Here is a 15,249-nt window from a genome sequence, read left to right as displayed (position 1 = left end):
TCAAAGCCTCTACTCGACCCCACAGAATTATAATGAAGACATCTCACTTTTTATATTTCCAATTGTCTTTATTCCCTCAGTTTGATCTGTATGTTCCCATAGATGAGGGATCAGGAACCACTTTCCTCATAGTTTTTCTTATGGAAAGAGCAGAAGGAACTGAGGAAGCAGAGGTTGGGTTTGAAGTTTCTGCTAAGTGCAGCTGTATCTTTTGGTATTTAAATAGTTCTAAAAATTGACTCTTTCACCCTCCAACTTAGTAACTTAGCTTCCCAGTTTCTCCATTAGGGAGAGAGGAAAAGTAAAGTGTGGCAGGGGAGGCGAAGCAAAAACAAACAAAAAGAATCCATCCAGCATAAAGTGGCATCTTGATATTTCAAGTTATATAACCAAAACAATATTTAATGAAAAAAAATAAAAGCAAACATTTATGAAAATGGGAAAAAATAATACCCTGGAGTTTTAGAATTTTTATAGAAAAATTATGGATTTATATTAAGAATCAGAAGATTTGGGGGGGGNGGGGGGGGGGGACAACAAATACATAAACAATTTTGCTATTTACATTTCTTGATAAATTCCAGCTTGGAACAAAATGCAGTATCCTCACACATCACTGAATGCCCTCAAATTTCCCTTTCAGCCTTTTTTGTTCAAGCAACCCTTATACAGCTGCTGAATTCAAGTAGCTGCTAGACCAGACCTAGACCACACAGACAAGTCTAGAATATATTTAGTTCAGACCTCATCTTGCTAATTCTGTGGCAGTGATTTCATCCACACATGTTGGATAGAAGAGTAAACTCATGGAAAGCCCAGGAAGGGTGATGAAGTCTCCATCCATGGAGATGCTCCAAACTCACAAGGCCCTGAACAACTTACTTGGTGTCAATCAGTTCAAGGTCCCTCTTAACTAAAGCTATGGAATAAATAGAGCACATCCTAATCCATGTTGGTCAGGCATCCCAAGGAAATCTGTTAGCAGCGACTTAGATCATAGAACCATTAATTTTGGAAAGACCACTAAGATCATCCAGTCCAACCATCAGCCCATGCCTGTGACTGCTCTAGACCATGTCCCTCAGTGTCACATTTTCATGTTTCTCAAAAACCTCCAGGAATGGTGACTCCACCATCCCCTGGGCAGCCTGTTCCAATGTCTCACCACTCTTTCTAAGGATGTTTCCTAATACCCAAACTGAACCTCCCCTGGTGCAACTTAAGGCCATTCCCTCCTGTAAGATGGTGCAACCATTGTCCTCAGCATAGCTTCAGGCTTCTGAGCAGCTTCAAGGAGCGAGGGACAGAGGGAGCTTGCAGAGCCCTGGCACATGCATCCAGGCAGAGCAGCTCCCAGACCTGGTGAGGGTTAAAACAAGGAAACCCATCTGGCTGCTGTCCACCTGCAGTTATAATGTTTGCTTTGAACGTCTTTCAGGAAAATGGTTTATTATCAACAGCAGAACTACAGAAGTAAGTCAATTTATGTATTGCTTACAAATGATCTGTTATGTGAATTGTACAGCAAGAGCAGAAACCTTTAACACTGCATTCACAGAGGTATCGCTAATAAAGAACTTTCCTTTGAAAATAAAAAGTACTGGATCTATTCTTTCTGTCAGCTTAATCAGTTGTTCAGCAAAACAAATCAGAGAGCAGCTTTATAGCTATTGTAGTGCAGCACTTCTCTTTAGGTACAATCCCTGTGGGTCTCATAGGAAGAAACAGTCCCTTTGCCATCATTTTAATGCTGCTTGGGGGGACTCTCAGCACACTGTCCCATGGCAGAGGTGAGTCGCCTCTGCTGCATCAGGCACACATGGGCTATGGATATGGGGTTCGAAAGTAAAACCAATGAGCAGCTATGCCAGAGCAGAGCAGCTGCTGCACGCCGGCCAGCACGACACTTGAGCATCACTTCAGCATGCTTAGCTCAGTGCATGCATAAATCTAGGAGCCAGGAGGTGCTGTTGAGTCCTGATAAGTGGACGCAGAAATCTCCAGATCAGAGGAGAGCTAACGTCCAGGTCAATCCGAGTCAAGATGAAACCGAGACCAATATTCTTGCCAAAGGGACACCACTACACTCAGATTTAGGAACTTGCTTTGTAGCTCCAGCCACCTCCTTTTTATTGGATGAGGGAAACTCTCATCAACCCTAGAAGGAAGATAAATATCAGTTATGATTCTCGCTTTATAGGGAAGTGAGTTGAAGCTGAAGTTTAAACCTTCTTCTGAGCTTGCATTTAGCTTGAGCTGTAAGATTATGTGAGATTATCAAATGTCTGCTTAAAGGGACTATTCATATCCCAAGTTACTAGAAAAAAAGTCAAGGGAAGAGCCTGCCATTAATTTACTTTTTATTTCCTTTTCAGGATAACAGTTCCAGCTATAAAGACCACCTAGCTTGTTACCTTGTCTTTCCACACATAAGAGCACCAACATATCTCCTCACAAAGCATCTCTCATACAAAGCTTTACTGTCATCTCTAAGCATAACAAAACAGCCTTTTTAAAAATTAATTTTGAAGTAGTATCATCCATAATTTCTTTTCAGGTTGCAACATCAGAAAATGCACAAAAAGCACCATAGCCACAAATTAATGCATATGGAGATGCTGCAGTTAGTCTTTAGCAGGTTAAAGCCCTTAAGGAAAAGGCTTTGAGTTTTCAAAGAAGTCCCTAATAACTAGGGCTAGGTAGGAAAACAAAGTCACTACTACCCTTATCTATCTGTAATACTACAGAGGGTTTACTGAGAGAACCCAAGATTCTCTTCATCAAGTTATTCACGCACGTACCAAAGCAGAGAGAAAGCTTGTCTTGTGGTTGAGGTGCTAAAACCAGGGCTTATGGTGCTTCAGCTCACTTCCTCTCCCTGTCACAGACTCTCTGCAAGCCTGAGAAAGCCAAAGCAATGCAATTTCCACCCCAAGAGTTGAACAAGTCAGGCAGCTCGGAAAGGGCCAGTCCTTGAGAAGCATAAAAGGGGACTGCACAGCTATTTTGGACAGGCAGAATGTTAAGCATGCCAGCAGTTTTCTCAGCATCTCCCTCTTCATGAGTTGATGAGGACCCCGAGCCACCTGTAGCTTGAAATTTTCTCATCCCCCCTCCACTTTTTTCTTGCTGTTGTTGTTAAGATATTTGGTTGCGGTGACATTGATAACAGCCTTGATCAGTTGTTAATACCCTGGCAATTGGTGCTCAGACTCCGAAGGATTTTAGGCTGAGTACATTCAAACCCTCTGACTTCTGACAGCTCTGTTAAACAGAGAAGAATGGAATCTTGATACAATTTACAGAAACTGTTTTAGTAAGGGATATAAAAACAGCCTGATATATGACAGATTTACTGTGAGCTGAATTTCACAGTAGCATAAAATTGAAATGGAGAGGCTGTGAAACTGACCTCAGCTGTACTTTGCAGCATCAGGAAGCAGCGGTGACATGTCAGTCACGCCAATGTTCATGCATGTGGAGTGTCTGATGGAGTCAGAAGGACTGCAATTCACAGGGTTTCATGTCACCAACTCTGTTTTTACAGGTTGGTGACATGAAACATGCTGCTACCCCTGAGCACACACAGTCCAAGGAAATACAATGCAACTTTGCCATGATGCAACTTTACCTTTAACTTCTCTTCTAGAGCAGCATTTCTCTGTCATTCAATCGTTTCATGTTAGCATCTCAGCCAAATGCAATTTAGAGCTTTTCACGTATATCTCTCCCATCCAGTTTTGCATTATTGATTTCACCAGGCACCTAGAATAAAGAACAGAATACTGAAGTGACAGAAGTCACACAGACTATCCATGTCTTTGTCTTCCCTGAGACTGGCACCAAGTTAGTGCCAAACACACCTGAAGCCTGCATGTGCCACGATGAGCGGCTGGAAGGTCCCTATCGGCCTATGGGACTCAAAGCAGCATGCACTTTGCATTCCTTTGCCATTAGGCTCTACAGCAACACTTTAAAGTGAGTTAATGTGTACTTCATCCACTTAGCTGTGTCAGAACACAGGCAAACTGGGCTGATACTGTCATATTCCTTGTGTAACTTACAACTGCAGCTTCATTGCCAACTATTAGCTTACAGGAGCCAAGTCTGACCTAAAAAGCAATATATCCCTTATGGAAGACATACTTCTAAATGCAGTTAGTCTAATTTAGGAAGGCTTCAGTATTGCACAAGCATTGCAACACTTCAATAAGACTCATGATGGCTTTTGTGCTTTTGCAGTACATTTTAACATAAACAAAGCTGAACATCCCCATCAGAAACACATCAAGGCTTAAGCTCTAAGTGCAGAGCTGTTTGGCAGCAGTGAGGGGCCTCCATCTGTAAAAGAGGAACTGGAGTAGAGCCTCTCTCAGTAAAAATAGCACCATCAGCCCCTGAAGTTAACATTTCTGCTTCATGCTCTGCGCTGAGATAAATTTATTCTTATATCTACTATCTTTCTCCATCCACCTATCTATGAAATTATCCTATAAGAGAACACTGCGACTCATAATAATCAGCCAATAGCTGACTCATAGCATTTGTTCCAAGTCAAGTCACTTCAGAGTGTTTTTCAGTAAAGCAACTTGCAATTGTAGCCACCCTCATGGTTCATGTCTGGATACTTTTGTGCTACTCCTGAACATGCTGATGATCTCTTCCCATTAGTTTGCTTTCTTTCAAAACATCTCATGCAGCAGCGTTAAAGTTATGGACTTTTACCAGCACAGTAACTGCCTAAATCTTTATCCACTGTACTTTGACGGCAAACAAACAGAACAAGGCTACAAAGTTGAATGGTACCAAGATCCTTACACAAGTTAAGTACAAAAATAACAGGTACATATTGCTGCATTGGATAAGTAAACCCTCCGACTGAGAGCAGAAGCTGTAAAGGTAGTCATGTTTAGTATTCAAACAACCTGGTTAACTCAGACAGGAAATTGTCCATTTGACATTAAAATAAACAGTAAAAAATTCTCCTGCTTCACTAAGTACAGGTGGGTCTAGTTTTCTGCAGCACGGTTCTTCCAGGTGGCAGTTGTTATGCTTGCATTAGCGTGCATATCATTTCTGTTTGATTTGGTGGGAAACATTTAAATAAGTCAAAGTTTGAAAAACAACCATATGCTTGCTAAAGGGAAAAGAGCCCTCTGCTTTTGCTTGCTTATACATTGCTCTTACTTGCCATCCAGCTTCTGACAACTCAGTTTATGCCCGCATAGTTCACAAGAAGGTTATGCACAGCAGAACCCCATTCCCTTGTTTGATACAACACACTTGCATCTTTAGGAACAACAACAACAACAACAAAAACTCGCAAAAATAAAAACCCAACTTTCTCTTAAATTTTCTGTCCTAGGAGATCAATAAAACAAGCAGCCCCAGTCTTTATTGCATGTTAAGGCTTAGAAGGAAACATCAACTAGAAAGCCTTTGTGACGGATTCCATCTGTTAAGGATGGGTGTTTGCATGTACAGGCCCCTGCAATAGATACCCCTGCTGTTCTTAGATGTATAGCTCCGAGAGAATGGCATGTTCTTGGTAGGAGAAATAAAGCAAAGTACTATGGTGATTGACTCCCTCCCATTCAAAATGCTTTGCAAATATGAAAAGAATGTGTTTGGATTCCTTTAAATGAAAAAGGAAGTGAAGGGAAAAAGGAGCATAAAACTAGCGCTAAAGGAAAAGGGCGTTGATTAGCTTGCTCAAAAATAACAAAAGAATTAATAATAGCAGCAACTACTTAGTGGATGCAAGAGAAACAGCAACAGCCTGTAGCTTCCAAAAGAGCCTTTTGCAGGCTTATCAAGAACATAAAATATCTCCTGATGAAAAAAAAAGACATGCTGGGGAAGGCTCCTATTTCAAAGGATCAAGAGCAAAATGTTGCAGCAAAGCAACCAAGACTCAGCTGTGGATAATCTTGGCAAGAGGGAAGAGATTGCCCTTCACCAGATGGCTAGGTATAAAGTAACACGAGTGTGATCCTATCAGAAAGCAGGGGGAGGGAAATAAAGAAGGAGTTTTGCAAGTAAGATGGCCTGGATTCAAATGTTTGTAGGCTACTCTGGTAACTGGGTATTTTCTTCTAAATGGTAGCTGATATTTGGGGGTTAAATTTCCTTAGGATGGGAAAGCATGTTAGAGAAAATTATCATTGCTTGGTTATTTTCAGAATTCTGTCGTTGTTTGAGATTTTTGAAAATAATTACAGAGCTGCTAATTCACATTGTAAAAACCTGTTTTGAAATAGACTTGCATCTGTGCTCAGATAACACTTCCATTTTGCTCACAAATGAGGCATTTCTTTAATTCAGTGAGGTGGAGGTAATTATGTGCTTGTAGCTCCAGGACACAAGTGGGAACTACTAGTACTATTCAGAAAATTACAATTGTTGGAAAGCCATTCCTATCCTGCCCTAGTCTTTCCTATCCATTTTGCTCAAAAAGCAGGAATCTAGCATATCAAATGGAGAAGGAAGGAAAAGGCTTATTACTGTTCTAACTCTGTATTTTCCCAAAGGAAACTATAACTATCAGGTACCCAGCTTACTCTTATAATGCAATTCGGTTGCTGTTGGAAGCTGTCTGTTGGTTAAAGTTAAATAAATACGATATATGTGGACAAAATTGTACTTCCCTGGCACAATAGAAATCTTAAAATATCTGAGATAGAAAGGCAAATTTGGTGTCAGAAAAACTTTGAACAAGAAAGGCCATACTTCTGGCCCCATTTTACTGATTATACATCTTGTATCATGTGGCAGTCGTGTCGTGAGAACTTTCTTTGGAATGCGGTTCCAAACTTACGCATTCTTAGGACAGTATTGATTTCTGTACATAAGTAATGAGGCTATACTTGAAAATAGGGTTGTGTGATTTTATTAATAGAGAAATCTCTGCCAATTCTTAGCATGCTATCAACTATAAGCATATTAATTTAAACCAAAAGAAAACCCAAGCAGCTGACTTATTACTGCTCTCATGCAAATGTTTTTGAATATTTGAATATGTCTACATCAAAAGAAACTAGATTTTTAGAGAGCCAGTTAGCTTGGGTTGCCAAGTTAATGAATTCTGGTGAGGTCAGTCTGTCACAATAACTCCGATTATTACACAGTTATTTTCTTTATGTATGCAGTTTTCTTCATATGCTGTAAGATGGAAAGGATAGTGGAAGAATGCCCTTTTGCTGAATTTGCTTGTGATATGCATTCTTACCCACTCTGAGTGGGGAATGTTGTGAGAGGGGCACAGTACAGATGGACATTTTTCAGTTGGTGCCTGTATGACCTGTTTAATCTGCATAATTAGAAAATGGGAAAGTTGTCTGTGATGCTTATGCTGACTTCACTTCTAGGTCTTTTTGAGCTCATTTGAAGTATGGTACTGAGAAAAACATTTTACCTTTGGGCAGCAATCTGATTTGTCAGGAAATTCCTCTTTCTGTGATGGGTGGATGAGGAAAATTTGGAATAATATGATCCAGATGTTAAGGCTTCCATTTAGCAGCAATACATATGTATTATTTTACAGAATTGTCCAGATGGTGACCTTCAAGTATTAATAATAAATCAATACTGGAATTTTTAACTGTAGGACTAGATTTGTATCTTTGCCCTCATCCACGTGACCAAATATTCCTGCATTTCAGCTAGAGGCTAACAGTATTAAAATTAACAGCAAGACAAACATAACAATTCATAAGGAATTTTGGAATAACTACTGCAAAAGCATACTAATTTATCTCTTTATAGCATTACCCAAGAGAAGGTTGTGATGCCATTTTTCAGCTAATTAGGACTCCATTTTGGAGCTGATGTTGTAACAAAGCTCTAATATAGATTTGTCTTAGAAAGTAGCTAGTTTACTGAAGATTTATGTCAATTCTCTCTGCCGCTTACATTCAGAGCTCACTGGCAACCTACCAGGAAAAAAAAAAAGCACACCGGTATGTAGGTATATTAGAGAGGGACTGTGCTGGACAGTGGCAAGGCAGGCAGTAGGGAGCCTTTGGTAGCCTTGGGTGAGTTAAATCCATCCCATCAGTTCTATCTTGTTTTTCATTCTGCAGACTTTGACGAACAGCAGTCATCCCAGGTCCTTCTGAGCCTGGAGATGAATGCCTACCAAAGAGTCTGAATGTATTCCTTAAATCCACATTTCGATTTACACAGATACCTCAGGATAAGTTACCTATTCAATATAACATTGACATTTTTTGCCACTCTGCAAAGCACAGAATATCTTGAACTACTTTTTTTCTCTTATCCATAGGTTGGTCTTCAAATGCTTCCTCCCAATCTATAAAATGAGTTATGCAATTGGAATTGTGGGTTATTTACCCATAATGTTTACAGTGCCTGGATTTGTTTTATCCTTTAGGTGGGCATGTTCGGATGAGACTGGCATCTGTTAAGATTTCTTCTTCAATAGACTTTTCTTTGTTTGTATTGGGATTGCTCCTGGCTGGTCTCTTCACCAGACATCTCAACAAATGAAATTTTCTTTATGTGTTGAAGCTTCAGGTTCTCTTACTTCTTGATTTTTATTAGTCACATAGGTAGTCTGAGGTTTGATGTTTAGTCAGTTTACAACTTGTATTTATAATATGAAGAGAGGAAGGGAAAAACATGAAAACATGAAACCTTATTCAGCCACTTCATTCACTCACTGAATCCCTTAATACTGATGCTTCAGGTATAACAATGACTGTTGCTGGGGGGGGGGGAAAGAAAAGAAAAAAGAAAAATAAACCTGCAGTTTGAGGGAAGCAGGAGCTAACTGGACTACAAATCTTCTTGATATTTTATTCTGGCATTCTGTCAAAAACAGGCTCACTTGTGTACTCCTCTGTGGTTTTGTGACAGGGTCAAGATTGACAGCTCCATGGATTTTGATGCGACACTGCTTTTTTAATGGACTGTACAATGGAGCGATGGAAAGAGACTTTGCAGAGATCTGTTTTAACTACATAGCTTCTACCATTGGTATAAGGGATCATGGTTTTGGATACCACTTGCAAAGACTAGAAGTGAGTTCCTGAATTTTTGAGCCCCTGGACTTGTGAGAATAAGGTCTACTGGATACTCTTGCAGTTAACTAACTTTGTTTTCCCTTAAGGAGAGCAGTTCTTGTGCCACAGAAAAACTGTTAAACTCACTTGCTGAGGGAGCTGGAATTGTTCAGTCTGGAGAAGAGGAGGCTCAGGGGAGACCTCATCACTTTCAATAGCACTCTGAAAGGAGGCTGTGGCAAGGTGGGGGTCAGCCTCTTCTCCCAGGTAGAGTGATAGGATAAGAGGTAATTGCCTTAAGTTGTGCCAGGGAAGGTTCAGGTTGGATATTAGGAAACATTTCTTCTCAGATTCTCATGATTCCATGATCTTCTCATTAGAAGTTTAGCCTTAATGAATTACTAACTCGTGAAGTATACCAGTGTCTGACCTAGGGTTTCTAACAGGAAGTTCTCTACAAACAAGAGACTACAAAATTTCCTAATTGTCATGGGAAGACAGGCTTCTTCCTCAAACTCTGTGAAAGAATCTTGATGTCCTGTCCTTTTTATAGTTGCCTATTGCACAGTTCTTCTTCCATAGTGCTTGTGTAGTTCTATCTTCCCTTTCCTCTTATGTCTCAGTTTCTCAAAATCAAGCAGACAGTTGCTAAAGTTCTTGCAACTACAATAAGATTTAATTATTACTTGGTGTCCATCCTGGCTCTAGTAAATGAAGACAAGTGTAGCCATTTTCCTGCTATTCATATCTTTGACATCTCTTAAACTGTATTTGTGCATGCTTGACACAAAGCAAATATTTTGCTTTTTTTGCTTTTTTTTTCCTGTTAACCCAGTCTTGACAGTTTTATGACATCACTGGCATACCAACCAGGAATTTGTCCAATGACATCTGTGCACTCTGTAGGTAGAAAATATTTGTGGATATAAATGAAGAAAGGATCACTGAAAATACCTACCAGCTGTCCTGTAATCGTATGCATCCTTTCCATGTGATTATGGAACTGTCATTTTCTCCTCGTTTATGCTGCATTAAAAAATAATCACAACAGTAATAAATACCAAGAAAAAAGGAAAAATCTTGACATTCCAAAAGAACACAGTAGAAATGTAAAAATAAGATTATGAAATATACTTCAGTTCTGTTACAAATTGAGTCCATGAAGCTTTTTGACAGAAAACCTGGTGCAAGGATGGCGATAATTACCTAGAGTTACATACCCAGATCTGCCTTCTAGGTACTTCATGCTCAGCCTGTTTACATATTGGGCCAGCCCCAGCAAACCCAGGCATGCTAGCCCATCAGCAAGGTCTTCTAGCTCAGGATCCTATACGTTGCAAAGGATTTCCCCTGTGTGTGCCTGGGTCTCTGTGTGACAGGTAGTATTAAGGCAGGCGTGGAAGCCTCCCCAAAAGATGGCACATCCATAGCCTATAGCCTGGCAGAACAGCCAGTGAGTAATTCTCAGGGGTACCGAACAGACCAGCTTTTTGCACTCCAGAAACCAAAAAGAAAGGTACAACATCCATGCTGGAACACTGTTAGTAATCGCTTCCTCCTGCAGAGCATAAGTCTTCCGGTTTCCTGTGTGCTGGAAAATTTGAATACAGGTCTGGATGTTCAGAACTTTGGTTTTTCTAACTATTCTAAATGTTTAAAGCCATTTGAAACTGCTGGGTTATAAAACAAGGCAGTATCCATAATCAGTCACTGAAATTATCTGTGGATGGTTTGGATGGGAATGGTTTTAAACTGAGACAGGAGATTCAGGTTAGATATTAGGAGGAAGTTTTTCACTCAGAGGGTGGTGACACACTGGAACAGGTCGCCCAGGGAGGTTGTGGATGCCCTGTCCCTGGAGGTGTTCAAGGCCAGGCTGGATGTGGCTCTGGGCAGCCTGGTCTAGTGGTTGGCAACCCTGCACACAGCAGGGGGGTTTAAACTAGATGATTTTGAGGTCCTTTTCAACCCAGGCCATTCTATGAATGCATTTTCAGATTAATGTTCTAAGTCTCGTTTACATTTGAAGGATTTATTGAACATACATCTGATAACAGTTTTCATGAATTCTGCATCTGTGGTTGGTGCACAGTTGGCAAGAAACAGACTTGCCCACGCTGTGGAGAAAAGCTTGATCTGAAGATGACATTAAGTTGCCCATATCCTTTCCCTAACAAGTGTGCTTTCGATTTGGATTTTTCTAAACTGTAGCCTGATTACTTGCTAATTCTTGTCTTGATCTGCAGTGGAGGGATGAGATGCTCACATCAAATAAATGCAAAAACAATTATTAGTAAAGAGCAATTATATTTAGGGAAGATGATAGTTCTGTTTGGCTTTATCTTATGTAAGACTCCAAGCAAGTTAAAAAAAAAAAAAAGTATGTTTATATTTTCCTCCTTGATTTTAAGACATTCTGTAATCACTTACATAATGAGAGGAACGTTTTAAAGTATGTAAATCAGTTTTAGAAGACCATGCAGTGGCATTTGCTCTTTAAATAATGAGTTTGGTATAACCCACTTTCAGAACAAGTACAGTTTTTCCCCTCCTCTTAGTAGATAGTAAACTATATTTTTTTCTCCAGCATATGAAATATTTATTGAAGATCTGCTGCTGCATCTGTAGAAAACTGTTTGAGTTTAAATGTTATTTTAAAGACCGTTTTAACCATATGTGAGGAGGATATTTAAATTACTTACTCCTCCAAAAAAAGGAAGTGAAGAGTTGAAAAGAAGGCATTTCAAAACATTAACTCAATATTTTCTCTTTGACTTCAGCTAAGGAAGACACCAAGATTTACCTACTGGTAATTTTTATCTCCAACTTCCTTAACAACAAGTTAACTGGGAACGTGTATTACATGGGCTGGCTCTGCTACTTGATGGCTTGGCAACCAGCTGAAGGCATAGTTCTAGACATGAATTACTCTCTATATCTGGAACAGAAGTCAGACTATTAGTGAGAATGCAGGGTTGGATATTTTCTTGTGCACAGTAATACGCATATTTTGTGCTTAATTGTAAAAGACTAGACAAAATAACTGTTAGTATAACTGGTTGGTATAACTCTGGTGTGCTACATACCCTTTTGCAAGATTGTGCCCTTTTCACATTACAGAAAGACTGTACAGTATACCAGTAAAGCATTTTTTAAAGAAATAGAAGATTGTGCTAGAAAAAAAATACTTATTTTCTTATTATATATGCTCATTAAAAAGAAAAAGGAAAGGAAGTGCCAACATTTAAAGTTTGTTTCATTGTTAAATACCTTGGTAGTGACTTCTAGTTGAAATTTTTACTACAGGAAATTGTGTAGCAGATAAGGAGAATTTTAGGTCAGATAATGGCTTTGTATACATTAAATTCTGAAACATAGCACCCAAATAGTTTCACCATCTTGTCAAGGTAAGGTAATGCAAAATTACCTTTAGATTTTTTTTCTTTTTTTTCCCTCACCTCTTACAGGAGTTGCTGTACTGTAACTCCTACATATTCCAATGGCCACTTGTAGGAAGACCTAACAGCACTAGCGTTTGTGGCATGCTTGGTAGCCAGATACATCTCTCTTTGGAGGGAAGGCTATTTGGCAAATATTTCCTGTTGCAGAGATAGCTGGAGGTATGTATCTGTTGGTAGAGGAAATACTGGACTGTCCAACCACTTGTACTGGGAAGGCAGCGAAGGATGCAGAAGATTTTTCTCTTTTGCTCTTATATCTCCACTTGTTCCAATTTCCAGTTCATTATGGACTGGCTTAACTTCTAACGATTGAGCCCCTTCCCCCTTTTTAATGAGCGCGTGTTCAGAATTAGAACAGGTGCCATTCAGTGACTTTAATGGCAAATCATTTTGCCTGCTCAATTTCTGAATGGCTGTAGTCATGATGCATCGCAAATGACTTCCTCCTACTTATTCTCCAACAGAAAGGAGTAACTTTATTTGGAGAGAACTGCATCCTCTTTGACTTACTGTCACCATGCTCGAAAGGCCCAACTTCTAACAATCAGCTTCTCAAACACAGGAGGAGGAAGTTATGCTCACTAACCACCAACTATGTATGATGCTAATGCTTAAATAAACAGATCGAAGTGGAACATGTTTCCCCGTTCAGCAGCTGAATGTTTGACTTCTATACTACAATAACCACATTGTAAAGAGTTGAAACACAGCTTTGCTTATGCAAGAGTAGGCAGTTCTGCTTAGGAGTCAGAAAAGGCAGTCTTAGCAGCTAATTTCCCCAGCCTAAATAAAACACAAATTAAATGTGGCCAGAGACTTTACACTGTCATTAAAACAAATACAGGCTATCTTTACTTACACCTTGATGTATATACATATATATATGAATAAAGCAGAGATTGCATGAAGCCACCGAGATGAACCTAAGGTTAAGGTGCTAAAAATAGGAAATTATACAATAAAAAAAAATCTTAAGCAAGTGGAAGAGTAATCTTAAGTGCATAGAAGGCAGGTGGCCTTTTTGCTCAGATGAACTAGTAAGATTAGTAATTCCTGTAATGCTTTATATGCTTGCATTCCTATATGCAAAAATGCACATAAGTAAATCTTTTTGTGTTACGCTCTCAAAGCTGCCTAACTGTGGATGAAATGAAGGAATGTTGTTTCTCAGTCTTCTAAATGGCTAGCAAAGAACAGGATGTCTTCTGCTCTCAGTGAAAAACTGGTTGTGCAGAAAACCTTCTAAAAGCAGTAACACAAAAGGTAACTACCCAGGAGATGAGCATTTCCATGTACAAACTCGGTTGCAAATACTCAGATCTTTGAACAGAGATTCTGTACACTTTAAATACCTGAGACCAATACACAACAATAAAAGCCCTAACCTGGACACGATCTCTATGACCTTCCAATACTTAAAGAGGACGCAAATGAAAGAGGCGGAGAGACTCCTTCCTAGGATGTGTAATGATAAGACAAGTAATAATGGCTTTAAACTAAAAGAGGGTACATTTAGATTAGGTGTTAGGAAGAAATCCTTTACTCAGAGGGCAGTGAGGCACTGGCACAAGCTGCCTGGAGAAGCTGTGGATGCCAGGTTGGATAGGGCTTTGCACAACCTGTCCTAGTGAAAGGTGTTCCTGCCTATGGCAGAGGGTTGGAATTAGATGGTCCTTAAGGTCCCTTCCAACCAAAGCTATGATCTAATCCCAGATAAAGTAAAAAAGTACTGTAAACATTTCCATGGGAAATCTTTTAAAGTTTGCTTCTGTGTAAACCTGGAAATGTCAGTCACAAGAACATTATGCCTAAATACTGACCTGATCAAGTAAGTAGCTGTCTCTTAGTCTGACCAGGTTAAAGCTGTTAAGGTTCATCTGAAACTTTCTGTGTTTCCAGGACAGGTATCTCCTGAGATCCCCCTTCATTTTTAAATTACATCTGAAGGAAGAGGCTGGTGAGGAACATCCATTTTTGCGCTGGTGCCAAGTCTTCTGGATTGGAGAGAAGAGTATGGTCTTGAAACCAAAGGCTACATAGGTATTAGTGTTTAACACACTCCAGGTGAGCACTTCAACAATTGCATTTCAGCAAGCCAAAGAAGTGTTTGGACCCCACTCTGAAGCATCTCTTCTCCAAGAAAGTACAGCAAGCACCACAGTGTGAAAGTACATATTTAGATCAAAGTTGGCAGCCATGATTTTTATAAGATTTTGACATTTAATTTACCACACTTGTGAAATACTATTGAGAATCAGTCCTTAGATCTACTCAGTATGGGAGCTAGGATGAAAATCCTTACTGCGTAAATTGCCTTTTATTGCATTCAATTCAAAGCGGTTAAACCTTGGCTAAGCAGGCTCTTATGTAAAGCTTTTGCAAAGATAAACCTATATAAAATAGACAGTTGTGTATCTAAAAAACTTTTCAACATTAAATATTTAAACAAAACTGCTTTTATTAATACTGCTGATAAGAATGCTTAGAAAATTCATGATCACAGAGACGAAAATATTAAAATTTCAAAGCAAGTAACAGAAATTACAGTAGCTCATATCTCTGTTAGAGAGATACAGATAGATAAAGGGACAAAAAGGCAATGGAAATAAATCCAGTAGAGGATGGCTACAGACTCAGTTTTTAATGTCTCTCTCTAGGATTTTAAAGCTACTTTCAAGTTTTCCCAAAACATCTGCTGTTGCTCTTCATCAAGAGGCCACTCCAGGTAGGTCTTGGTGTTCATTATCTTCCGCAGTTTGCAGAAC

The 15,249-nt window shown here is 39.4% G+C and overlaps 2 protein-coding genes across 2 annotated transcripts in view; one reads left to right on the top strand and one right to left on the bottom strand.

Moving 5' to 3' along the window:
• On the top strand, positions 3,875–11,290 carry RNF175 (ring finger protein 175). Its single transcript, XM_021393829.1, is given in 6 exon segments — positions 3,875–3,978; positions 8,285–8,392; positions 8,878–8,920; positions 8,922–8,998; positions 9,867–10,001; positions 11,081–11,290. Coding segments are annotated over 6 exon segments (621 nt in total). The 3' UTR covers positions 11,235–11,290.
• TLR2 (toll like receptor 2) overlaps positions 14,923–15,249 on the bottom strand; it is a 15,721-nt gene continuing 15,394 nt past the window's right edge. The window contains exon 4 of the mRNA XM_021395873.1: positions 14,923–15,230. Within this exon, the coding sequence (XP_021251548.1) occupies positions 15,138–15,230 (93 nt within the window). The 3' untranslated portion in view covers positions 14,923–15,137. The remainder of the gene's footprint in view (positions 15,231–15,249) is intronic.

Source organism: Numida meleagris, chromosome 4 (assembly GCF_002078875.1).
Source record: "Numida meleagris isolate 19003 breed g44 Domestic line chromosome 4, NumMel1.0, whole genome shotgun sequence".
Classification (NCBI taxonomy): domain Eukaryota; kingdom Metazoa; phylum Chordata; class Aves; order Galliformes; family Numididae; genus Numida; species Numida meleagris.
The sequence above is the reverse complement of the archived record's forward strand: the minus strand, read 5'-3'. Positions and strand labels throughout refer to the sequence as shown.